This window comes from Cyprinus carpio, chromosome A18, assembly GCF_018340385.1.
Source record: "Cyprinus carpio isolate SPL01 chromosome A18, ASM1834038v1, whole genome shotgun sequence".
Taxonomy (NCBI): Eukaryota; Metazoa; Chordata; class Actinopteri; order Cypriniformes; family Cyprinidae; genus Cyprinus; species Cyprinus carpio.
In genome coordinates, this window is record NC_056589.1 from 22,843,440 (window position 1) to 22,869,589 (window position 26,150).

Genomic DNA, 26,150 nt, shown 5'->3' on the forward strand with positions numbered 1-26,150 from the left:
GAAAATACAATTCAAAATGAAATATTTTAACTTTAAAAAATTGGCATACATCATTTTTATTTCTGACAATCTTTAAGGCTAAAATGGGCTGGTAAAGAGACGTGGTTTAAGGACATTAAATTTACGCACAAGCGCGCAACAGCGTAAGGTACTTTATTTTGAAAAAAACATTTCAAGCTTCACACTTAAAAAAACCCATGACATAGCGCTTGTTGGCGTGATGTGCTGACTTCTAGAGATTTGATATTTTGGCGTGGTCACCAAATCTGCGAATGTTTGATGCCATAATTTCGGTTTTATACTGTTAATAGAGAATCTAAAGGTTGCCTTTGAAGGTGAGTGTACGGCAGTATTTAGAATTTTGTAGTAAATGCGTTCTATCTATCATTCTATCTATCTATCTATCTATCTATATATCATTCTATCTATCTATCTATCTATCTATATATCTACCTATTTTAGTAGAATATATTTTATGATGTAGCCACACTATTTTTGCATTTGTGCAAATCACTAAATAATTGTTTTAACTTTGCAGTTATACTGTAATATTTACAAGCAAGATGCCTCCACGAATCGATGACGTAATGAAACTGTGTTGTGAACTCTCTGCAAACCAGCAAGTAAAAACAGCTGTGAAGCAGTCTGGACGAGGAGCAGCGGCCGCTGGTGGATTAGCTTTTGCGGGAGGCTTAATTGGGGGTCCTCTGGGAATTGCAGTGGGCGAGTCCATTCATGCCTTATATACAGGTATCAACCTCATATATATTATGCAATGATGTTTTTCTTACTTGTGCCTTTGTCTTTTAGGTGGGGCTGTCGGTGGACTGATTGGATGCTGGATGACAAGCGGACAGTTTAAACCTCTACCTCAGGTCATCATGGAAATGACTCCAGACCAGCAGCGCAGACTCTATGAGGATGTTGTAGCCATTTTGGACTCAATAACATGGACTGATGTTGCACAGCTGACTGCCCTTGTAATGGGAAACGCCACACTACAGCAGCAAGTGACCGCTGCTCTTCTGAGCTATATACAAAAAGAACTTCAAGCTGAAGTGCATTATGTAGACTGACTTGACATTATTTATAATGTGAAACATTTCAAACTTTATAATCATGTGTCATATGGGTTGTTTGATTGGATGCTTGAGTACTGTAGTTGAAACTGGTGTATATAGCGTATTTATTACTGTCTAAAAAGGTTTTTAACTTTATGTGGTACATTTGAACCTATGAAACCTTGTTTCCACCACAGAATAATAAAAAAAAAGTAGTAAAGTTTATATCGGACAATTACGATTTTTCCCCCTTGCATTTTTGAGAAGAAAAAAAAAGTATGAATTATTACATGGCTAAAAAAAAAAATTGTGACATGTAAACTCAGAATTCTTTGGAAAAAAGTCTTGAGTTATGAATTTGTGAGATAAAGGTACTGAGACTTAATCTTACAATTCTTAATTTTCAGAATTATTCCATGATGGAGACTAAAAAAAACAGATTTGCCTGAATTCAGTGTGAAAAAAAAGTCTGATTTGTTAGATGCAAACTAACAATTACGAGAAGTCTGAATTGTGAGATAAATATAATTGTGACTTTTTAACTCACAATTCGAAATTTTTCCCCTCACAGAACAGAAATAAAAAATTGCAATTACTAGTTACATTTTTTTATTCCCTGGCAGAAACAAGCTTCCATATGAATCAAGCACTGTATATTCTTTGCAATAATATCCTGACTTAATGTGCCATATTTTCAGAACACTTTGTGAACAGATTGTGCATTATAGAACATATGTGAATGATATCGTTGAATCAATGCCTTTTAAAAAATATTTAATTAAAATTCTTTTTTTTTTGGTCTGATAGGACTGTTTGTGTTAATTTGTATCCAAGATTTGCTTGCCCAATCAGAAGCCTCAAAAATAGATGTTGGTTGCTTTAAAATATATATTTATCAATATTTCGATTTGGCCAGACATTAAAAGCATACAGAGAAAATGTCCATTGTTTATCCAACAATTACAGTATCCTCATCAGGAAACTCATAATAAGGCACCTCCAAGTTGAGAGGTGCGGGTCCTTTCCTGATCCTTCCTGAAGCATCGTAATGTGACCCGTGGCAGGGGCAGTAGTACCCGCCGTATTCACCGGCATTTGCAATTGGGACACAGCCGAGATGAGTGCAGACACCAATGACGATGACCCAGGTGGGGTTGGTGACTCGGTCTCTGTCATGCTGGGGGTCCCGGAGCTCTGACAGATCGACGTTCTGCTCAGCTGCGATCTCCTTCTCTGTTCTGTGACGAACAAACAGAGGCTTGCCTCTCCACTTGAACGTCATGTTTTTCCCCTCTGGGATGTCAGACAACTTGATCTCGATTTTGGACAGGGCCAGGACGTCAGCAGAGGCACTCATCGAGGACACGAATTGGGTCACGACTGTTTTTGCAGCGTAGACACCCACCACAGCAGTGGATCCGGTCACCAGGTAAGAGAAGGTCCGTCTAGCATTGCTGCTCTCCTGAGAGGACTTTTCAGCATCCAACACTTCAATACGCCGATAGTCAGAGAAGTCAGGGATTTTGATGTCGGTGTGAGCGAGACGTGCTCCAAAATGACCTAAAAAGGATATAAAACGGTCATTGCATAAACTTAAAAGGGATAGTTTACACAAAAATACCTTTCTTCTGTTTAACACAAGAGATGTTTACTTTCATTGCATTTAAAAAAAGATGCAATGAAACAGCATAACAGGTCATGACCCCCCCTATATATATATATATATATATATACATACATACATACATACAATATATTAATTCATATTTTTAATATACATAGTATAATAACCATATAATATCAATAATATGGATTACTATATGATTAATTATTGTATTAGAACGAGATCTGGTATGCCATAAAGGAACCACAACAACCAGAAAGTAGTAAATAGATTTAATATATAAAAAAATATAAAGACATCTTATTCAAACCTTTGACTTGTAGACTATTTCTGCAGGATAACAGAAAAGTCTGGAACAGGATTGGGTAATTAACTCTTAAATTAACTACTAATTAGATTGCTGTACTATACTCTCTCTAAAAAAGTATGCATTATTTATTACGTTCTAAATCCTATTATCAACCTCGACCAGTTGAACAATAAGGATAGACATATAACTGCTGTTTTAATTCTTTCAAATTAATATTATAAAATGTTTTAAATTATTCTTGAACTGACCAAAGAATTTTAAAAGGGACAAGGTTACATTAAAAACACATTTTAACATTAGATGTTAAATTCACTAATGTTTTACATAGAATTATTCTGTAGTCTATACATTACATCAGAAGTAACTGTAATTAAATTGCAGAAAAATAAAGAGTAATCCGTTACTTTATTTTTTTACAGTAATTAATTACTTGGTAATGCATTACACCCAATACTAGTCTAGAAACCCTGCTCAAGAATCAAATCTTTGCACAGCCTGTCATCTTATGGTAGGTCCACGTTATGGTCACCTACCGCACACAGCAGGCTTCATCAGCACTTCTGTGTTCACTGCTCTGGGAAGCAATGCTTTCAGCGGACCACAAGCCTGCAGGTAAGGGGACAAAGCCCCCAAACGAGCGGGCAGGGACATCATTTTTTGTGCGGTTTAAAAGGTTACTTGCAGCCTGTACGGTGGTCACACCCATATATATCTATGGTCACACCGACCTTTGAAAAGAGCGCTAGCACAGCGGAAGCTCCTCCTTCGGTACTTCACAGTTGACCGGCTATTGACTGAACGGAAAGCGCAAAGTAAAACAGAGATGGTAAAATAATTCCTTCCATAAACCTATTTAAATGATAAGTATGATATATGATTTAATTAGTAACTCATGTTATTTCCAATGTATTTGTTGAAATATTTAACTATTTCTGATAATTGCTATAGTTTTGAACAGGCAGTACAAGGCAGTCTCGGGAAATTGTAAACAGTAGTGTCGGGACGTTCGACTCATTTCGGCGAATCGGTTCTTTAGAACAGTTTTCGTGAACCCGATTCTTCTCAGCTTACTCGGCTGAATTCATCTTCGCGAATGAATCGTTCAAACGTGAATCAATTCATGAAAAAAGATCCGACTCAAAACCATCTCTTGGGCACACATGCACAGGATGGTCACCTGAAAATCAAACATGAGATTTTTACGCCGGAAAATAGCGATCGTAATTGTTTTGGTTTATGCGATATTTTCGCTGTATTCAGCGTATAGTGTATTTTTCAACAAGAGGGTTATTTCTCGCGTTCATCGAGTAGTGAAGAAGGGCTCTGCGATCATAGGTAAGACAATGAATCATAACCCGCGACATCTAATTGGTTTATTATAATAAACATAAACATTTATAATATAGTGTAAATGCAATAAAAGGATCAATTGATGATCGCGTGTAAACAACGGATTTGTTTAATAATATACGTTTCCAGAAAATGGAAAAGCAGGAGAGGAAGAGTGGAACCCATGGATAGAGGATGAGCTTGCATACTCCTCATCTGTGCAAAAGCGGAGAGATGCCTTCAGATCATACCAAGATCATGCTGCTAAGAACAGGCCAAAAACAAACAAAGTCCAGATCTGGGGCAAAGCTGCCATTGGCAAGTGGACTATGTTTATTGCGTCCAGAGATCATTGCATTGCTTGTTGCATTGGTAGAGAACATAAATGAAATAATGCTCCTTGTTCACATTTGCCTAGGACTTTATTTGTGGGAGCATATTTTAGAAGGGCCTCTCAACCCACCAGACAAATCCAGCCAATGGAGAGAAGGAGAGATTCAGTCTGGGAAGATCAATTTCAGGTAAGCTTTTAACTGACACTTTTATTCAATAAGGATGCATTAAACTAATCAAAAGTGGAGACTTTTATAATGATAAAGTTCAGATGGAAATGCTGAAAATGCATTTTTAAAAATTACATTTTAAAATATATTAATATAAAATAGGTATTTTAAATAAATTGTAATAAAGCTTAATATTGCTGTTTTTATAATAATAATAAATTAATCTTGTTTTAATAATTGCAGCCTTCTTGAGAACAAGAGATTTCTTTAAAAAACATTAAAAAGTCTCTGAATTATTCTGTAGTATGTAATAGTATTTAACAACTGTAAGTATGCATAAACTTTTTTTAACCAATACACATTCTCATAAAGTGTCTGTTTTACCTATAAATCATTTAATTGCAAAATAGAAGCTTTATGTTTTGGGATATTTTTCCTAAAAGTAAAGCATTATTTTCCATTTCCAGAACCCACAATTTTGTAATCGCTCTTTTATCGTAATCTGTCTTCAGTTTCTACACGGGGCCAGCAGTGGTCCAAGGGCACGTTTCTCTCGACGCAGACAGTGTGGTGTTGGTTTTGAATGGCCGTGAGCAGCAGAAAATCTTGTTTTCCATCCAGTGGCTGCAGCACGTCCAGGGTCTGGTGCAGATGCGCTCTGTCTCTCGGGTTGCTGTGGTTCTTTTGGGCAATGAGCAGTGCAATAATGACTGGATCAGTCCTTACCTTAAGAGGCATGGTGGGTTTGTGGACCTGCTCTTTCTTGTGTACGACAGTCCTTGGGTCAATGATAAAGACATCTTCCAGTGGCCACTGGGTGTTGCCACGTAAGTTCTATTTTAAAAAAAAATATTTATTTTTGTTTTATATTTTATTATACTTGAAAGAGGTATTTCTGTATTTTTTTATTAGCATCTGATTTTATTATTTTTATATAACTGAGAATAAAATGTGATTTTTCTTTCTTTGCAGATACAGGCGTTTCCCTGTTGTCTCACTTAGTGGTCAGATGCTGAAAACTGCTAGACCATATCTGTGCAACTTTCTCGGGACTATGTACAAAAACTCCTCCAGGGAAACTCTCATGGGCGTCCTGCAGCAGAACGGCATGGAGAAGGATTGTCTTATGCATGTTAGAGAGAAGTACGTATTTCTGGAAGTACTGTCCATTATTTTGTTGGTCTGATTTTAAACAAACTGCATTTATATTAAAATTGCAGGATATATGAAGCTGTAAAATACTAAAGAATTAAAATACTTAATCCATCGTTAGGTAAATACTCGTATTCAGGTAACTGTTTTTTTTTCCTTCAGTACTTTTATTCAACAAGGATGCATTCAACTGATCAAAAGTGACAGTAAAGATATTTATAATGATACAAGAAAATTCTGTTTTTAATAAATTTAGTACTTTTGAACTTTCTATTCATCAAAAATCCTAAAAAAAATAAATAAAATAATTCTGAAACTTTCATGGTCTCCACAGATGTTAAAAGCAGCATAAAACTGTTTTTAACATTAGATAATAATAATAAATGTTTCTTGAGCACCAAATCAGCATATTAGAATGATTTCTGAAGGATCATGTGACACTGAAGACTGGAGTATTTAGTGTTAAAAAAATTAGCTTTACCACCACAAGAATAAATTACTTTTTAAAATATATTAAGATAAAAAAAAACAATTATTTTAATTAGTAATAATATTTCACAATATTAATGTTTTTGCTGTATTTTGATCAAATGAATGCAGCCTTAGTGAGCACAGGAGACTTAAAAAATTTTTAATGGAAGTGTATGTTGTCCAATGTAACAGGAACGAGCACACTTGACACTTAATGAAATTAAGTACGCTGTGTTTTCTGCCAACTGGCAACCCGGGGTTTCCGAAATACAATTGGGTAAACTGGCAGTGGGCTGGTTTCACAAACCAAAACAGAGACCGACATTCTGGCCCAGAACGCACATTTTCAAAGGAGAATAACTGAGTGTAGTTTGTCTTTCAGATAAACAAGTATGTTAACTTAGCATGTGTCTTAAATATCTGCAAACATATTATGGTATTTTTATGCTTTAGTAGAGTCAAAAACTTACATACAGCACCTTTAATACTACTTGTATTTTGTGTCATCAGGTGGCTTCCTCAAGAGACGGCAGACACCTCTAGACAGTACCAGATGGCATTAGCACAAAGTGACCTCACTCTTTGTCCGGTGGGAGTGAACACAGAGTGCTACCGCATCTATGAAGCCTGTGCCTATGGCTCTGTGCCCGTGGTGGAGGACGTCCTGACTCCCGGGGCCTGTGCAGTTGGTAAGTGGTCCCCGCTCCGACTACTTAAAGATGCAGGAGCACCCTTCATCTTCCTCAAGGACTGGAGGGAGCTGCCTGCCATCCTGCAGAGGGAGAGAGGGATGAGCCAGAAAGAAAAAACAGAGAGGAGGATGAGACTATTGGAGTGGTACAGTGGCTTTCGTCAGCAGATGAAGGACAAATTCACAGAGGTGTTGGAAGATGTCTTTTTCAAAATCACCTAGTATTCGTTTGGAAAACTTTAAAGGGATAGTTTACCTAAAAATTAAAATTTATCATTTCAGTCATCATTTACTCAACCTCATGTCATTCCAAACATGTATGACTTTCTTTCTTCTGTGGAACACAAAAGAAGATATTTTGATGAATGCCTGGTAACAAAATGTTTTCAGGGCCTAATGACTTACATAGTATGAAAAAAAAGTACTAGTCAATGGGACCAGAAAGTGTTCTTCAGAATATCATGTTTTGTGTTCAACGGAAGAAAGAAATACATACAGGTTTGGAACGACATGATAGTTAGTAAATGATTTAGAAAATTCTCATTATTTTTATTTTAATACAGTCGCACATAAAGAACAGTGAGCCAATGCAATGCATAAACATCCTTTTCACTTATTTTTGGAGCTGTTCATTAATTTGGTTTGGACACAGTGATTTACTTGTAATCTTATACATGTGAAATATAAGATGCTACTGTATGTTATAATACAATATGTTTTACCTTATGCAGCTCTGCATTCATGCCCTCCATGTTAACTGTAAAGTATTAATTTATTAAGTCATGATGTTTCAGTGAAAATAATGCAGAAAGTAGTAAGAATTCATAACCTAGGTGGGTTACATAGACAGATATTTAACATTGTTAACAGTGCATTGTTCTCAGTGCAAGTTATTAAAATAACTTAATTTTACTTTTAACCTGCGTGATCTTTATTTATCTAGCATTTAGACTCTTGCAGTTTTGCATAACATTTACCATAAAAATATGCAGTAACAATGTCTATTTAACTATCTTTTATTAATGCAGAGAATTTAACATTTAGTGCAATAAACAGGATTCAGTTAAGTGCTCACAGAAAAGATGTGTCTTTAGATATTTCTTGAACCTTTTGAAATTTAATGTTATTTATATATATATACACACACACACACACACACACACACACACACACACACACACATATATATAATTATAAATAAATTATATATAAATGAATATATATAATGTTTATGTATTTGTTAAAATAAAATGTCTCCTTTTTGTTTGTTCCATTTTGGTGATAGGGAATGATATTAAAATGATTAACAAATCTGTTAAAATATAAACTGTTGTCCATATTTTTAATTACTGTTACAAATCTACACAGTATAGGGATAAGTAGATTTTTGTAGCAGATAAATGTATGAAAATTGTATCATTGAATAATTGTATAAAATTGTATAATTGTATTCATTAAATCATTTTACAATAACACAATACAAAAAAACAACAACAACAAAAAAGACAAAACAATAAATATGGAAAAGATTTATAATTATGCCACATTTTGTTTAGATTATCAGTTTTAAACATGTAATTATCTCAATAATGTAATTTGTCTTTTAATAATAGATTTTTATAGATTGAAAGTCCAGGTCTGGGAGAGGAATAAAAGAAAATCTATAGGCCTACATGAAAGGAATTTCTAAAAGTATAAAAGATTAATTAATTTTTAAGAGCTTTAAATGCGTTCTTTATTAAGAATTGATGCCGTTAACCTTTTTAATTTGTTATAGGCGATTCAAGTAGTATTGCAATAAAACTGCTGTCCTGTAAGAGGCGCTGTGTGTCAGTTTATCAACAATATCCAGCTTTAGAAATTATGTATACAATAGTATAGACTTTGTTAGTATTTTATAAAATAGTAACATTAATAAATAAACCAATTCAAAAAAATGTTTTGTTCTGCTACTTTTTTTTTTTTTTTTTTTTTGCTTAACATTTTTAATATGTAGAACCAGTTTAAAATGATCACATTTTGCCCCCTCTAAAACTCTGAAGTCATTAAAAAGTCCAAATTGGATTACATTTAATTCTGACTGTGTGAAACTGCTACAACTGGATATAATTGTTCCTGCTAAAATCTGAAATTATTTTATAATCTTTGCATCACAAGCCTTCATTTCTTCCCTAGCTGTCACAAGAGGCAAGTGCGATTTATTTACGTGCAATTCTACACACTGTGCGTCACACACGACGCGTTGCTCAAACGAGTTGTTGAAAACAGTGAAAAATATTCAAAAGGCTTACTTTAAAAGCAATTCTTAGAAATCATATTCACATTTAAAGGATTCGTAATGTAACTATTTAAAGCGTTTGCATAAATAATAAAAAAAAAACTTTCATAATCCGTTTTTCAAACTGTTTTGCCTTGTTTATAAGCTTCGAAATGCAATGCTTTTAATCGCGTACGCTTTAACTAAAACACACAATTACTTTCGGGGACCAACTGGTTAGAAAAGTTGTCAATCCAGTCCACATTTCCGCTACGTGCACCCCCTCCACCTCCAATCCCTCCCATTTCCAACCGCTTGCTTTTCCAGCTGCTTAGAGGCCAGCCAGAATCCGTGAAACTATCCGGTGAGCAGACACACGGACGCGAGGAACGAGCGCTGAAAATCCCGCTGGCCCTGTGGAACATGTCATGCTGCTCAGTCTGTCCACATCCGGCGGCGGGTGACTAAAATACAGATTGAGGGGCAGGAACTGCCTCTTGTTGGAACAAACCGTGGACATTTGCCCAAGGAAAGGGTTACTTGTTTTGGGAGGAAACTCTGTTTTGATCGCGTTGACGGCGGAATCTCATTTGGAATCGTTGGGGACTCGGACGATGATTATTTGCGGTGTTTGGCTTTTGGGATTTCCAGCCTGAGCAACTTGGAAAAATCTCTGGGATGCACTGGCCGCAGTAAGGCGACCTGGAAATTTGAAAAGCCCCCCGAATAAACCACTTTGCAAACCTTCTCGTAACTAAACTGCTGATATTTCGAATCACCATTGAAAATGTCGAATCCTTCTGTGAAGTTCAAAAAGGATAAAGAGATCATTACAGACTACGAGACTCAAGTCAAAGGTGAGAATCATATAAAGTGCAGTAGTAGTTGAATGGCTGCTTGAGGCAGTGGTGCATTGAGAGCATGTAATCATTGAACAGATCACTTGAGCATCAAGCTGATGGTTTGATTCACAGATTCAACGTTTCGTGTTGATGAAGCAGATGAATCTTAATTTTGTAAACAACAGGTTTAGTAGAAGCTTGTCACTTGTTGGGTTAATGACAAAAAAAAAAGGAGAAATGTTTTACAAATCTAGTCGAGTTGATTCATACATTATTGAAAACAAATGCATTTGTTTTGACAAATATTTACTTAAACTGTCACGTGGCAAAATTTATTTAATTGTTTTTTTATTTACAAATATCAAGATGTTGTCTTGGTTCCATATGACCCACACACACAAACACCTCATAAAAAGATCAAAATATTATTTTTTTTCTTCTAAAATTTGTACTGCAAAAAGTGTCAAAATCTGTCCTTTCCTTTTATGCTTTTCTTGTCACATTGCGGCAAAATGGCTTTCTAAATGTTGGTTATGCCTCAAGACATTTCAAATATTATTTTATATATATATATATATATAATAAAACATTGCTGCTTTGTTTGAGAACAAACAAATAAAAATTCTTGCAAATTACTTATGCCAGCATTTCTTATTTTTCCAAGAATTTCAGCCTTTAATGAGACTTTTTCTCTTTTTCAATCTCTACCACCTAGTCCCACAAAAATAAAAATATGACTTTAATTCAGAAATTGAAAACATGTTTTTTTTGTATTCAGTATTTATATGATTTATGCACGGATTGTGCTCAACACAACCCATCTATTTTCTGCTTTTCATTCTGTTTTGAGTATTTTCATTTGTGGACGTGTCACTAATGCTATGGGCTCCCACAGTCGAAACCTAGAAGTATCGGGCAATTTTACATGTGTGATTTCCAAGCCTGGAAAAGTCATGAAAGTTAATGTAATCATAAGCCTCAAAGGAGATCAATGCCTTTCTCTTGGCATGCAGGCATGTTATATGTAGAAGATGCCTGAGGTTTTATACCAATTCACTTGACTAAATAGTTGCAGGAACATGTTTAACAGAACTGAAAATATTCACTATATTGTTAGGCACATTTAGACACTGTCCCTTTCCCTTAGCCACTCAAATGTCTTTTGCTCATTATAAAGATACTTCTAAAGTAAATATACATTTTTCAAGTTATTTTACATTTTTTGAATTGATTAAAAAAAAAAAAAAATTATTCAGTAATTGAGAATGTAATTGAAACTCATTGGTCAAATTTGAACCTTATGTTAACGTCACTGTTGAGCAGAACTACTTAAAAACTTTCCTCTTACTTTCCAACAAAACTAAGCCGGATGGTCTGTTTCCTTTTGGTCGCGTGAGCATCATCATCTCAGGAAAGAGGCAGTTGCTGCATTGTTGTAACCATGGGGATTTGGCATCACCCCAAGGGCTGAGTCCTCCAGGGCTGTTTGCAGACAGAAATGCCTCTTATTTATGTAGAGGGAGAGAGCGTGTGTGTGTGTGTGTGAGAGAGAGGTGTACATTGGTATGATGAGACGGTTTGTCAGAGCAGCAGTGCTCATTTGGCAGGAATGTTCAGCCCCTCGCTCTGTTGATGACTAAGACTGTTAATAGCAGCATGATGCACAGAATCCACCCGTGCTGAGCATCTCATCAGCTTTGTGCTGCAGCCAAATGGAGTTGTAGTAACAAGAAAACACCATTCAGATTAACAACTATGAATTTTTTCCGTGACTGGAGGAGGGATGCTTCTTTTAGCACAAACTTTATGCTGGAGCAATGTTGACTGTTATGTTTTTGTGCTTCTAAAGGTAACAGTATGTCTAACAAGCCTGCAGATTTGGCGATACACAATATTGTGACATCTTAGCTGACAATAAAAAAATTAGGGAATAAGACGTTTCACTTATGAAGACAGAAAGGCAGCTTCACACCTCTTTTCGTCTTTTTTTTGTTTATGATGGCTGACGGACGGGCAGGCCAAAGGTAGGTGTTTAGGTAGTGGTGCAAAAGCAATATATTGATTATATATCAAATATTGTAAAAATGTGGAATTATAATTGAAATTATTATTGATATTTTTAGCTATAATTTAGAAAATATTGTCATTTTTCGGCTATATCTCCCAGCCCTACCTGCACTGAAATGATAATTATTATTATTATTTTTAATTTAGACAAATTTTGGTAATTTTGTAACTGTCTGTCTGAACAGTGTGATGAGTTCATGTTCATAGGTGACAAAGCAGTTGTAGTAAAGAGTTGCCTCTAGGTATTAATCTAAACAAATTTTACATATTGCTATTCTAGCATCATTTTTGGTCACAATGAAGTGCGTACACTGTTGGCATGTTTACCTGGTGTAGCTTATCTATGCTGTGTGGATAAAATACACTGACACAGTTGAAAACGTTATTGGAGAAGCACTAAGAAACGTTTTAGGCCCTCAAAAACTATTATGATTAAAACTGCCGTTTCGGACAAATATTTCCGAGACATCAATACTTCTTAAGTATTTTCGTACTGCAGTGGTGTCGTTGTGGCCGTCTAATTACAGTCAGTTTACCTTTCCTTAAGTCTGCCATGTACAGTAGCTTGCCTCAACCTGACTTGGGACGGTTTGGGATTGACTTCTTCTGCAACTCTGTGGTTGTCGTGAGAGTGATACTGTGAGAGAGAAGAAAGGCCGAAACTGTGCTCGGAATCCCTCTTTATCGGCTTATCCTGAGGACTCGTGTTCTTAGTGGGTTGTTATTTGTATTCCAGGCTCTTGGTGTTTGCACATTCTCTTTTTATCCTGATCCTGACCATCACTTCTTTTATGCTTAGATTGACGATTTATTATTTTAATAAAGCTGGGAAGCTAATAAAGTAAAAAAAAAAAAAAAGTAAATAGAATTCACAACCATTTTATGTGTATTCTGATTTATTTTTAAGTGAAAAGAAATGTATGGCAGGACTTATTTAGCGCGTAGAGCCCTTTGAAGCTCTATTGAAATGGCAGTTTGGACCTTCAGTCCGTTGAGCACCATTGAAGTCCATTATATGGTGAAAAATCCTGTAATGTTTTCCTCAAAAACCTTAATTTCTTGCGGCTGAAGACAGAAAGAGATGCACATCTTGGATGACATTTGGGTGAGTAAATTATCAGGAAATTTTTATTGTGGAAGACGTGAACTAATACTGTTCACTGAAAGGTTCGTTGAGCAACCAAAAACAGTTATTTTATGGCATTGTTGCAAAAACCTTTGTTTGGAACCTTTATTTTTAAGAGTGTAAGAGGGATTTGGGATGTTAGCTAAAAAATAAAATTAGTATTTTAATGAAGATAACGAATACAAACCTTTGTGTTCTCTGGAATAGCAACGAATTCCATGCAGTAAGATCGATGGTACATCAGAGATTTTATGTTGACTTTAATTCAAGAATAGTTCCTGTATTAATTTAGTAATCAAGTTTGTTATTAAGGTCACACTTCACATAGTAAGTCTGTCAGGATTAACTGTTTTAGTTCCCACGGGTTGTTTCTGTTCTTCTGATCTATAAACTTGGCCGTGTTTAATCAGTCTTAACTGTGACTCATATTGTTTGCCTTAGCAACATCATGAGTCATATGAAGCTTATTTTAGAGTTATCAGGTTAGGGCAGCCAGCTAGGACTGAAAGGTGTGAGTATCCCAGCGGTCCCAGCGGCATTGAAAGCTGCAGGACAACCTGACAGTCATTGCTTATCAACACACAAACCTGCCGTATCCATCCCCCTGCTCTCCATGCGGCACTGACTGCACAGAGAGAATGATGTAAGATGAACATAACAAAATATGGAAAGTCACAAAGATGCTGTGTTGATCTGAAAGCTGACTGAAATCTAGTTAAATCAGTCTAAAATTACCATTACACTAAATGTGCAGTAATGCATCTGTTAAATTTGTATTTCATAAACATTTTGTGACTTTTCAATTTCATCCCGATTGAGAATGTATGAATGCCGCTTTAAAAAATATAACTTTTTATTTGTACTTTGTGATGCATGGGTGCATTACTTCATAGCAAGTGCAGAGATGTGTACACTCATAATTTGGTCCCTAGGCTGGCAAAGCACATAGCACTGTTTTCTTTGGCCAGATTGTTTGTTTGATTTCACACAGTTGGCATTCCTTTCATGGCACCGGGTCACGACTCGCTGGCCTGCCCCTGCCGGCTCCTGACATGGACGATGTCCTCAACCTGTCATGCGAGAATATTTCCCCACATAAATGTTATAACCTCTAACCAAGCTTTCTAGTGAGACACAAATGCACTGCCATGCACTTCTGAATGAGGGTGTATATATTTATTTTTCTGTAAGAAATGGGTACAGAGATAGTAAATATTTGAACATTTTTGTACTTTTAAAAATTAATTGCTACATGGCAGGACTAGTTGGTAGTTGCTCATCATATTTAAGTTATGTCACTTCTACTTTTTCATACTGACACCAGCCTTGCTAAATTATGAATTGAGTTATTGTCTAAAATTGGCCTAAGGTTTGTTCGGTGTTACCAAAGTCACTAACAGGGCTGTCTTGGGGCTTGTGCAGTTTTCAGTGCTACTGACTAAGATATTATTTATAGCGCAGACCTTGTACTGTCTAGTTTGGCCTTACCCTGGATATCCAGTTATTTCATAAGGGCACCGACTAATGACAACAATTTTTTTTATTTTAAGTTCAGTTTCAGGTTTTGCTTGTTACATAAAAGCCCCAGTCATATGATTCATTTGGAAATCGGAAATCCCTTATTTTTTTTTTTTTTTTTTTTTGTGATGCTGCAAGTTCAGTAGTGGCACTAAATGGCAATGCTGCAAACTCTTAATGCTTGCTCTAAACTATATTATAAACATGATCAAAATAACAACCTTAAATCAGTTTAAAGTAATTAAAACAATGCCTTTGTTTGACAGCTATGTTATTACAATTTACCGCCCATTATTGTTTATGAAGTCTCATTTGCAGTAGAATTCCCACACTTCCTGCTTGAGACATCCTGTATACCTGCCATCTGCTCAGCCCAGACCATCAGTCTTTGTGCTTGATTCTAGTGCCCAAATAGTGGATGAACACCGTTGGTGGTGGAGGAAAGAGTGGGGGTTATTGATGGGACCATCTGTGTATACTCTCCCTCTCTCTTGTTTGGTAGACTAAGTTTGATTAATCCTGTCTCCTGCCTAGTCTTTCTTTTCATTCTGGGCTATAAAATCTGCTTTTCTTCTCCCAAACGTCACACCCTGACTCTGCCACCCCGAACTTTAACAATACCATCACAAGTCAAGGAATTGTTAGGTTGTCTTTACAAGTTAGGTTGTCTGATCCCTTGTGTGTCTTTTGCAGAATATTATTATAGCACTAATTGTGTGTGTTCACTGCTGTGTGTGTGTGCACTTCGGATGGGTTAAATGCAGAGCACAAATTCTGAGTATGGGTCACCATACTTGGCTGAATGTCACGTCACTTTTTTTTTTTGTTTTTTTAAATGTGTCCTTGAGTGCGACTTTGACTTTTGTCTGTCTTGTGTGATTCATGGCATTTATGATTCTTCATAGAAGTTTGCACTTATATAGAGAACCCGCTTCATTATATGAGCTGTAATGTTAAAGTCGGCATGAAATGCAAATCCACCCATTCTGTTTTCTAATGGATGTTGTTGATCTAATTGAGAACAATCCATCTGCGTATATCTTTTATTTTGGACACATTTCTTAAGGTGAGGTCACATTTACCAAAGATTTCGCTCATGTTTAAATGGATCAAGCAAATTCGCCACGTGTGCGATTCATCACCTGCCCTGTCTCCGCTGACGAACGTGTGTTACACTTCCAGAAAGACATTTACAGGGATGAAACATAAAGCTAATAAACATGCAATTACAACGGTATATGATTTGTATGTGATATTCATGAGATTCTGCCTATTTTTATAACAATACAGTGTTTACCTGAGAAATGCTAAGCAGGTGTAGCAATTAGCTTTATTTAAAAGGCTACAAATAACGTATTTCTGCAAAATTATATGACCAACACCCTCATTAGATAGCAATCGGAAGTTATTGCAAACACTCAATGGAGTTTTGAGTAAAAAATTTTATAAATTGTCTTATGTAGCATGATGCTACAGTGTTAATGAATGGTCACGTAACATGCATTTTCTTTGATGCCTTGCCCGAGCCAATCACTGATTTAGGCACATAAAGCATGCTTATTTGGCTCACTGACATTGATGAGATTAACCCCTTAGGTGTTCAAATTTGGTACTGAACGACAAGACATTTTTCAATTCTCGATGGTATATATCGAGGCAATTCGGTCAGTGCCTAAAAAGTATCGAACTCGATACTCAGCCCTAATTGTAATTGACCCCTCGGAGGTGTGTGGAGTACTTTTTTATGTTTGGATGGATGGATTAATTTTGTTTTGATTTATTGACCACCATTCACTGTCATTATAAAGCTTGGAAGAGCCATGAAATTTTTTAATATAACTCTGATTGTATTCGTCTGAAAGAAGAAAATCCATCTTAAGCATGGTGCATTTACGTGAGAAAAACAGTCACAGGTTATCAGTATATGATTTTATGGTTTTTCTAATGGTTTTTCATCTATCTGGCCTGTACCACTCATATTAAAACATGTTGACTTGTAGCTCATGCAATTTATCAGACCTCACCTCATCAAACATGGAAAAAGTCCTGAGTAATTACTATCCATGCCATGAAGAAAAAGCAGGTCAAACCCTTCCCTTGGGGCCCATCATGGATTGCCAGAGAGCCCTTTCCCAAAAGACCTTACCTTGGTCTTATTAAGACTAACCAGCGTACAAAGAAAAGAACGGCCATACCAAAGCTTCTCAGCCTTCAATGAGCTCGGTTTTGTCAGGGGAAGAAGCAGGAGGTGAGAGATTTCTTCCTGAGTCACTGAAGGTCTCACGTTACCATTCGGCTCTGGTTTAACCTGATTGCTTTAATCTCTTCTAATCTTCTTTCTGCACCTAACTTGCACTCTTGCAGCTGAGAAGTTTGTTTTAGTGGAGTGACTCTTCAAAAAGGTAAACATCCTGGAAGAACTTGAGGCTATTTTTGTTTCCTCCATATGTTTAAACATCATAATGCTTTGGCTTTTCAACCCTCATGCATTGACCAGTATTGATCTCAGCTGATCCCTGAAGCAAAACCTTACATCAGCTCTGTATCATCATCCCTGTTTATATACAAAGTGATATGAGGGTTCATATTAGCGATAGGCTAATTGTTAATTTTCTTATTAGCTTGCATCAATATGATGCACTTGTTATATATGCTAATTTGAAACTTGCAATCAGCTGTGATTTGCTTCAGCGAGGCAATTATTGGCCATTAAGATAAGCAGCAAACATGATTAACATCATGACGGTGCATTGCTTTAGTTTTTTTTTATGGTTTCTTTTATCAGATTAATAAGGTAAAGTACTTTTATTTTAGCCCACTACTCTCTCTGCTCTTTCCTGAGATGAATATGTGATGTATCTCTCTCTCATTCGCTCGCTCTCTCCCGAGTCCCAACAGATCAAAAGACCCTGATGGTTGTGTATGTGTTCCCTTAGCTACCGTGCTGATGATTCTGTCATTGTTTATCGTCTGTTCTAAAAGCAACCCAACATGTCTCCTGCAGCACCTGCATTCCCTACATAGGCCTTCCAATAAAGCAACCTGACCTCCCTCGGGCTGTTTTTAGTTGCAAGCTACTAGACATGCTAACTTGGTTGTCTCTTTACAGATTTTATAAAGCATTTTACATTATGCATATTTGTAGAAAAATAAGTCACACTGCTGAACATAAATGCCAGGGATTTCAATTTTTTTTTAATGCAGATGATGCCTAAATATGACTATTCTCCTACAAAGGATCCCCTTGGTAAAAAAAATATAAGGGCAGCTAGATATTTGAAGACTCTATATGTTAAGTATATTGTATATTTAAATTTTTATATTTTTAATCTATAGTTTAAGACTGATACTGTGTGAAAAAATAAGTTTTATTATAAAACAACATGCTTTACTTGTACTTAGAGAAATGTAAATATTATCTATTAAACGTGATTATAAATTCAAATGAATTAATAATTCAAATGTATTTGTACACGTTTATCTTTCAATTTTAACATTTTTCATTTCGTTTTGTTCATTTGGAAAACTGCTGAATTAATTGGCTTGTGACCCAGCAACTAATTGATTAGTAAAGTTATTTACTGTTTTAATTTGTATGCAGTGATTTAGCTGTATACAGTTTGCGGTCATAAAAAAATGTCTTATCCTCTTTAAACTATCGCTACTATTGCATCTATTCTGACAGATGTCTTTGGCTCCCACATTTGCATCTTGCCGTATTTTTGATTCTTCCTCTACAAGTGTTGCACTTTCAAGGCATGTCAAGTGAAAAATATTCAAGCTTTTTTTTTTCTTTTAAATTAGACCCCAAGTGTTTCTTTCCACTGTGCTCCATCTAGCTTTCTCTTAAATGCACTTGCCTTATGTAATCATCAAAAGCGATGGGGGTCAGGTGAATTCTGAACTGTAAAATATGAGAAATATGTCATTTTTTTTGCATCTATATTGTATAACCAAGTTTTTTTTTCTGCATGGTCCTTAATGTTGCTCTGGGTGTGTATGATGGGATAAGGTCTACTGACTTGGCTGTTCTTTCAGTAGAACTGCTGCTGGCCCTCAGCCTAGCATGTCTTTGTCTTCATCCTACTTAAACTAATGTAATCCCAAACAATCAAAAGGCAGCTATTGCAAACAAGCATCGCACTGACAAATCAGTCCATGCTTGTCGTCATCAGATAGATGATCAAGAAATAATAGTCGAGTTTAGTGGAGGAGAAGTCTGTAGCACCTCAAAACAAAACAGCTCTTGGTTTTGGAGGGTTACTTGAAAACTTGGCTGGAGACTGGTCTGATATTGAAGCTGTAGGCAGTTCCTTGATTGAATGGAAATTCATCTACTTGCCGCAGTTATCTCTTCCCAGCCCCCTTCCTCTTTTCTCCTACACTGACCTTTTGAACTTTAAAGGTTGAGGGGGTAGGCGGTGGGTTTCAGCCCGGCCTAATCAATAGCCAAAGGCCATGCTGTCAGCAAACCTTCCTTGAAAAGATGTCTAGGGCCACTGGCGCTGAATCGCTGGGGGTGGTGAGCTTTTCGAAAGGCAATCGTCAGGCATGAAATGTCAGGGAACGGCTTTCCCTCGTCTTTGTGTACGTTAAGCCTGATTGATTATCACTTGTGGCAAAGGCACAGCCCTGTCCTTTATTTATGTAACTCATACAATGCTGTATCATTGCATTGAAGTCAACAGAACATCTCGTCATCTTCAGGGTTTTTTTTTTTTTTTTAACACTGCTGCCTTTGCCCCTGGTTGCATTTGATTTTAAAGTTGTTGTTGGGAATTGTTTGCCATGGGGTCTCTCTAACTGTCTCACATGATAAGGTCTTTTTGTGGTCGGGGTGTGAGCTGTGGTCTCAGAGATTCAGTGGGGCACAGACCCATCTGATGTGCCATGGCCTGGTCTGTGCAGCTCCCTCCCCACAGGCAGAAACTTTAGACAAGGTTTGTGGTTCCAGCCACGGATGTGTGGGATTCTTAAAGAAAAGGCCATTTATTAATATAAATCTGAACGCTCTGGTTCTTTTTTAAGCTCCCCACCAGCAGTCACACATGGAAAGCTTATTATTCAGGTCCTTTTTATGAAATTTAAATGATTGCCTTACAATTCAATGACCTTTATAAGCTCCTGCACACTACTAAGACCACCGGAGTGTTTTATTATAAAAAAGAAAGGAATTAAGAAGTTTGAGTTTATAAATCCATACTGAAGATTAAACCTCCCCATTTTTTTAAAATAATTGAAATTATTTATTTTTGACATTACATAGCCTTTATTCTGTAAAATAGCTATTTTAAAATATATATATTTTTTGAACCCAGTAGGCAAAAGACAACTTACAAAAAATCTGTCTAGATTGTGTAGATTAATCTAAAGTAACTAGAAAATTGTAATTGTTAAAAGTATTAGCTCTTCACAAAATTGCAGGATTGCATGTCATGTAGATTCTTGTAAACGTTTCTTCATTTGAAATGCAAAATGCTCATTTAGACTAATTTAAACTCTTCATCAGGACTGCAGTATATCATTTTTGTCTTATATTTCAGTGAGCTTCATGGCTATCCCACTGAGTGGTGAGGTCTGGTGCGGGAAGTGTCTTATGGAGTCTTTTATCATAAAAGAGATGATAATGGATATTGTTGTCTTCTATAGATCCATTATAAACAGACATTTCCCACTAGAGCAGCATCTTTTGCAGTACATCTCTCTTCCACGCTCTGTGCTGAGCTGCAGATGGTCTATACATGGATCTGCATGTGGTTGATGATCATTAAGGAGCTTTGACAATAAGGTATAGAATACAAAACTTTTCTTAGTATGAAACAGCAATACCTTAATTATGTATGTGCAAAACTGCATATTTTAATACATTTTCCTATAGATTAGGACAATTTAAGTTAAACCTCAAATATACATATTTAATTCATAATATTAAATATGTATTGATGTATATGAATTTACTTTAAGGTGTCTTAAAAGGGGCAATCAATTTAATGGTTAAAGAGTCAGACTTATAACCCAAAGGTCGCGGGTTCGAGTCTCGTTACCCACAGGAATTGAGTATTCATGGTGTGTTTGTGTGTGTTTCCTGCTGTGTGTGTGCACATGGATGGGTTAAATGCAGAGCACAAATTCCTTTCCACTTTTGCACTCATTAAAAAAAAAAAAAAAGAATAATTCTACATAAAAACTGCCATATTGGGAATTTAAGTGATGGTGCATTTGAACAATTGAATCAAAGTTATGAATTATCACTTGACATTTTGAAGTGATTCATGGAAATGAATCAAGGTTAACAATTTGAATTTTTGAATTTTTTGCTACTTAAATATACATCAGAGATGCTAATTAGACTAATTGATAAATTATACGAATGATACACTCATTAAGAAACCTAATAGCCAATTAAAAATGCATTAACATCATAATGAAATTCACAGTGTTGCTCAATTTTATATCACCAGCAAAATCTTTGCAAATATATTGTGAATGTTTTATATTTTAGTCAGCCTTATTAAGCTATTAGATGGATAGCCTAATTTGGGAAGGTAAATATTTATATGTTTAATCGAGAAAGATATTCTAGTTAAATCCTAAGAACCTATATATATATATATTTTTTTTTTTTTTTTATTTTCCAGTTTGCACAGTTTTCCAAGCTGTTTGTCCCTTGGCTATTTCCTTTCTCACTGGAGTAGTACGGCCTCCGGCAGTGACTGCTGTGACTGTGGACATCCTGTGGTCATCCCCTTGAATTATTTATCCATTTTTTTAACATCATTTTTATCTCGCATGTTACAAAAATGCCTTCTGAAAAACAGTGTGATGAATCAGCAAGAGTTTTCTAAGGTCATGGAGACACTAGTCTCCATTGTGTTAATCAGGTTTCCAATCTACATTTCTGCTGATTTCCATGTAAAACTACCCCCAGTGCTCTGGCTCAGCACAGCCTGCACAAAGCAGCAAGGTAGTGCGCATTACACAGAAAAACAATATTAGTTTTTTTTGCACGGTAGGGTTATGTAGGTCTTTGTTTTTCAGGTTGGGTGGAAAAGGAGCACACTTGCTTTGACGTGTCTCCCAGAAGACCTGGTTCAGTTTTATAATGGCTTGAAGTATGGGGCTGACAGCAGTGTTGAGCGTTGCTCTGCTTAAAAGAACAGTTACTCAAGGACACAGGCAGCTAGCACTGAAAATAGACCGCGCTTGACACTGTGAACACTGAAGTGTTTTTGCACTAACTTGTATCCACGTTGGAGTGCTGTTCTTTTTGCCAGAAGAGAAGCTCTTGAGTGAGAGCGAGAGGAGATGCATGCATGTTTGCACGAGATGTTCTGACATTACCAACAGGAGAAGTGCTTCATTTCCAGAATGCACTTTGTGATAAATCTTCATTGGTCTAATTGACTAATGCACTGGCTGAAACAAATTACCACTAGGCGAATTATCTAGCTTAGATGAGAGGTTTTAATTGCCCTAGGATGGTGAGTATTGCAGTTGAGGAAATGCGTTTATCCACAATGTGTTGAAGCTCTGGAGGCTGATTTCTGAATGCTTAGTCCCTTTGGGCCGCTATTAGTTTTATTTCAAAACCTGGCTGCCTTGTTGTTTACTGTCTAAATGGGAAGCTACCTTCTTAGGTAGCATCTTAAACCAGTTGATTAATTGATTGATTAGAATGCTGTTCTTGTTCAGTACTGAAAGTTCAGTTTAAATGAACCCTAACCTTTACAGTCCGATTCACATTTTAATTCACATGTGCATTACATGTATTTTTTGATCACAGCATTCGTAACCAGAGAAAAGCACCACGATAATATCACTGGAACTAGAGTATAACTGTTGTTTTTGCTTTGATGACGCATCTAAAAAGAAAGCTGACATTGTCAGCTAAGCTTTCATTGCAAATATTTAGTGAATATTCAGTCTTCTCCACTGACCAGTTCATAATAAAGACAATAATAAACAATTGGCATGTCCGTAAGATATAAAATGTATGTAAATGTACGTATTACAGCACTGTGCATGTGTGCAAGGAGTTTTGGAATCCAGTTGAGAAGATCTATTTAAATGTTTACATGTTTAATTTTTTTAACTAAAATACTGTAGGGATGTAGCTATGACCAGTTGTACAATACATCTAGTGTATTTGTTTGTTTACTCATATATTGTGCTTTTAAGGGTGTCTTCTTTACAGGGCAAGCACATCAAACCATTTTAATCAGCCTGACCTGTGGTAGCTCTGTCATCCCCCCCCAAGGAGGAGGGTGATTTGTTGTGTTTAACGGGTTGTCGTTGCAGTGATGAATGGTCAGCAGGCCCAGATGCACATAGCAAAGAGCCAGGTTTCAGTTTTGCACACTGGTGGACAGCAGCACTGCTGATAAATGACCTCGCTAGGGTCCCACCTGCATATGTGATCTTGAGGGAATATTACAGGGGCTCTGTCTCAGTTGTATTCTGTTAAAAGATTCCTTTGTGAAAACAGCTGTCTTGTAACAGCACCTGTCATATTATATCACCTGGCCTAATGGTTAGATAGTTGGACTTGTTACCCAGAGGTTGTGGGTTCGAGTCTCAGGTCCGAGTATGGGTCATCATACTTGGCCACAAGTCACTTCTCTTTCACTTTCACTTTAAAAATGTCTCTAGAGCTGAGTGATTGATTTTGTATTTGAGGACGATCCATCAAAACGACAACTGACAAGGGACAGAGAATGAGAGAAAAGGGCTTTATGGCAAAGGGGATATTTTCAGGAGATAAGAGTATGTGGGCTTTTTCAGCTTCCACCATATTGCCTTTCACTATAATTACCAGGGAATCTGGCTGTAGATGCTTACTGTGTGTTTCTCTGGGCTCTGCCCATGATTAGTTAAGATAACAGATACGTTGAAATCTTTAAAGACTATTGTTTTGTTGTTTTATCATGGTCTTGACTGTACGCTGTGTTTACAAAACATCTGATTCAAGCCTGCATTTCAGTTTTGTGTCTGGAACATGTGCTTTGTGTGTTTTGCATTGTTCATGTTGCATTGTTTTTTGCTTAATTGTAACTTGCAATAGAGACCACGCAGACACATGAATTTGATTTAAGAAAGAGATTTGTGATGAGTTTTCTTTAGTATGACAGGGCTTGGTATGTAGCTCGTCACTTCTGTGTCTTTCTGGTTTGTGTTACTTATTTTGCAATTTTTCTGTGTGTGTGTTTATGTGAGAGAGACAGAACACATTGGTTTTTGGATCATATCTTTCGTCTTGATGTTCAGTTGAGATGTGTATGTGGTCCCAGTTGTTCCTTTGAGATAAGAAGCTTGATTCAGATCAGCCCAGACCTTATTTAAAGCCCCATCCCATAACTCCAGCTCTCTGAACAACATCTTTACGTAAGACGCAGCTTTTTTGGGACTTGGGTTGTTTGTGTATGTCAGAGGTTTGACATTTTAAGCACAAAAAGATAAGAGGACAAATCTTGTTTAAGTAGATGTTAAGTATAATCCAAAATGTATTTTTTGGGCAACTAGAATTTATTTATTACATATAAATATCATACATAATAATGTCTTGTGGTCTGATGTGATGTTAGACTGGATTATGAGTCAATCAAGTGGTTATGTCAATCTAAGCCTAATTGAGATTAACTACTAGCATTTTTCCAGGTTGCAGGGTCAAACTCAACTCTTGACCTTTATAGATTATATCCATTTTTCCTTTAAAAATTATGTAGACATCCAAAATAATTTACTGTTTAAAATGAAATGCAACACACCCATAATTAAAGAAGTAGTTCACCCCAAAGTTAAAATTTGCTGAAAATGTACTCTCTGTACCCTCTGGCCACCCAAGACACGTTTCCTCATCAGAACAGATCAGGAGAAATTAAGCATTACATCATTTGCTCAACAGTTAATCTTTGTAGTGAATGGGTGCCGTCAGAATGAGCGTTCAAGCAGTTGATTAAAAACTCCAGTCCATTAATTTACTTCTTGTGAATCGAAACACTGCATGTTTGTAATAATAATAGTAATTTTTAAAAAAATCCATCATAAGTACGGTGTTTCCTCTATCCATAATTTAGCTTTCTCCATATAACTTTTATTTAAAAACATGTTGAAATATATATATTTTTAACTTTCATGTCTCAGTTTATTTCAAGCATGAATGACAATCAAGCAGCATGTCCCATAAAACATGCTTTTCCAAAGATGTAGCATCACATTGGATATTATACAGAGTACAGTCTTTGTTTCCATTCATTCTTTGTAAGACCTGTTTGAAGTGGATGAGCTGTTGTGTTCACTATAGTCTAGCAAAGATCCTATCATTGACATAAAAGAGAGAACAACAGGAATAAATGTGACGTAATGCTAAACGGCAACCACAACATAATGCATGATATGTCAATAGTACATGTGCTGTATCCCAGGGTAAAAAATAGGTTTGGTCAATTAGTCAATGGCTTTCCCACAGGTTTTCTTTTTTGTGATTTGTTTAAGTAGGTAGGTGAAAAATTTCCTGTTTGAATGGTAGTTCTTGGAGAGGTCAAGCTTTATTTATTCCACACTTTAAAAAAAAAAAATCTTTATTAGAACTAGATTATTGGAGTAGCCTACATTTTACAAGACATTCTACATTCAGTCTTTCAGCTTCAAATTAACTTTTAGATCAATCGTAAATTGTACACACATTCTTTTTTCAGTGCTGTGGCAGGTTTGTTAAAGTATGAAATATGAAACGTTTTCCATCTTGACAGCCTCTCATATTAGAGGTGATGAACTTGTGTCAATCTTTGGCAGATTTGAGTTTGAGCGCTATCTCAATTTTCCCATCGCACAAACTTCCCAGTAGCACCTCTGCACTACAATTAGAGACTCTGGATTCACACCGGCTACTATCTCCTGTCCTGAGGGCTTGAGAGTCTCTCATTTTACCTCTAATTACGTCTTTGTTACAGTGAATCCTACTTCCCCAGAGCTAACATACCATGACAGATATTCTAGCACAACAGGCTTGGACTTGAATGTAAACGCTGTCCTTCTAGGGTTACTCGCCTTCGACTTCTTTGGTAGAAAAGACCTGTAGTTTAGAAGAGGTGCTGGTTGTTTTACACAGGAAGGGGGTTGTAGGGAACGGGATGTCTTTAAACACTGTTTAGAAGATCTAGGATATAATCTCGGATGAGCACCGATGGGTAATGTCTGTCA

General features: G+C 36.3%; 4 protein-coding genes across 10 annotated transcripts in view; 3 read left to right on the forward strand and 1 right to left on the reverse strand.

The window, feature by feature from the left end:
• The first annotated feature begins 171 nt into the window (after positions 1-171).
• Positions 172-1,263, forward strand: zgc:112052 (protein C19orf12 homolog). Of its 2 annotated transcripts, none has more exons than XM_019123214.2 (3): positions 172-335; positions 621-723; positions 811-1,263. In XM_019123214.2, exon 3 carries the CDS (start codon positions 843-845, stop codon positions 1,074-1,076), a length of 234 nt encoding a protein of 77 aa, XP_018978759.1. In that variant the 5' UTR covers positions 172-335; positions 621-723; positions 811-842; the 3' UTR covers positions 1,077-1,263. The 2 variants fall into 2 exon arrangements, with proteins under 2 accessions (XP_018978759.1, XP_018978758.1); XM_019123213.2 differs by having other exon boundaries at positions 175-335; positions 539-723.
• A 471-nt stretch (positions 1,264-1,734) lies between these two features.
• On the reverse strand, positions 1,735-3,748 carry LOC122148604 (cytochrome b-c1 complex subunit Rieske, mitochondrial-like). Its single transcript, XM_042775497.1, has 2 exons — positions 3,529-3,748; positions 1,735-2,621 (listed from the first exon to the last, which is right to left on the reverse strand). Exons 1-2 carry the CDS (start codon positions 3,647-3,649, stop codon positions 2,011-2,013), a joined length of 732 nt encoding a protein of 243 aa, XP_042631431.1. The 5' UTR covers positions 3,650-3,748; the 3' UTR covers positions 1,735-2,010.
• Positions 3,749-4,090: 342 nt separating this feature from the next.
• Positions 4,091-8,053, forward strand: rxylt1 (ribitol xylosyltransferase 1). The gene is made up of 6 exons (XM_019123215.2): positions 4,091-4,330; positions 4,475-4,642; positions 4,743-4,845; positions 5,340-5,654; positions 5,800-5,970; positions 6,961-8,053. Exons 1-6 carry the CDS (start codon positions 4,186-4,188, stop codon positions 7,361-7,363), a joined length of 1,305 nt encoding a protein of 434 aa, XP_018978760.1. The 5' UTR covers positions 4,091-4,185; the 3' UTR covers positions 7,364-8,053.
• A 1,445-nt stretch (positions 8,054-9,498) lies between these two features.
• LOC109109209 (SLIT-ROBO Rho GTPase-activating protein 1-like) overlaps positions 9,499-26,150 on the forward strand; it is a 93,959-nt gene continuing 77,307 nt past the window's right edge. The window contains exon 1 of one of the 6 annotated variants that reach the window (XR_006162494.1): positions 9,499-10,255. Coding sequence is in view for 5 of the 6 variants with exons in the window: in XM_042775492.1 (XP_042631426.1) it covers positions 10,186-10,255 (70 nt within the window). In the remaining variant the exon portion in view is untranslated. The remainder of the gene's footprint in view (positions 10,256-26,150) is intronic. The other 5 variants (XM_042775492.1, XM_042775494.1, XM_042775495.1 and 2 more) reach the window with 5 other exon arrangements.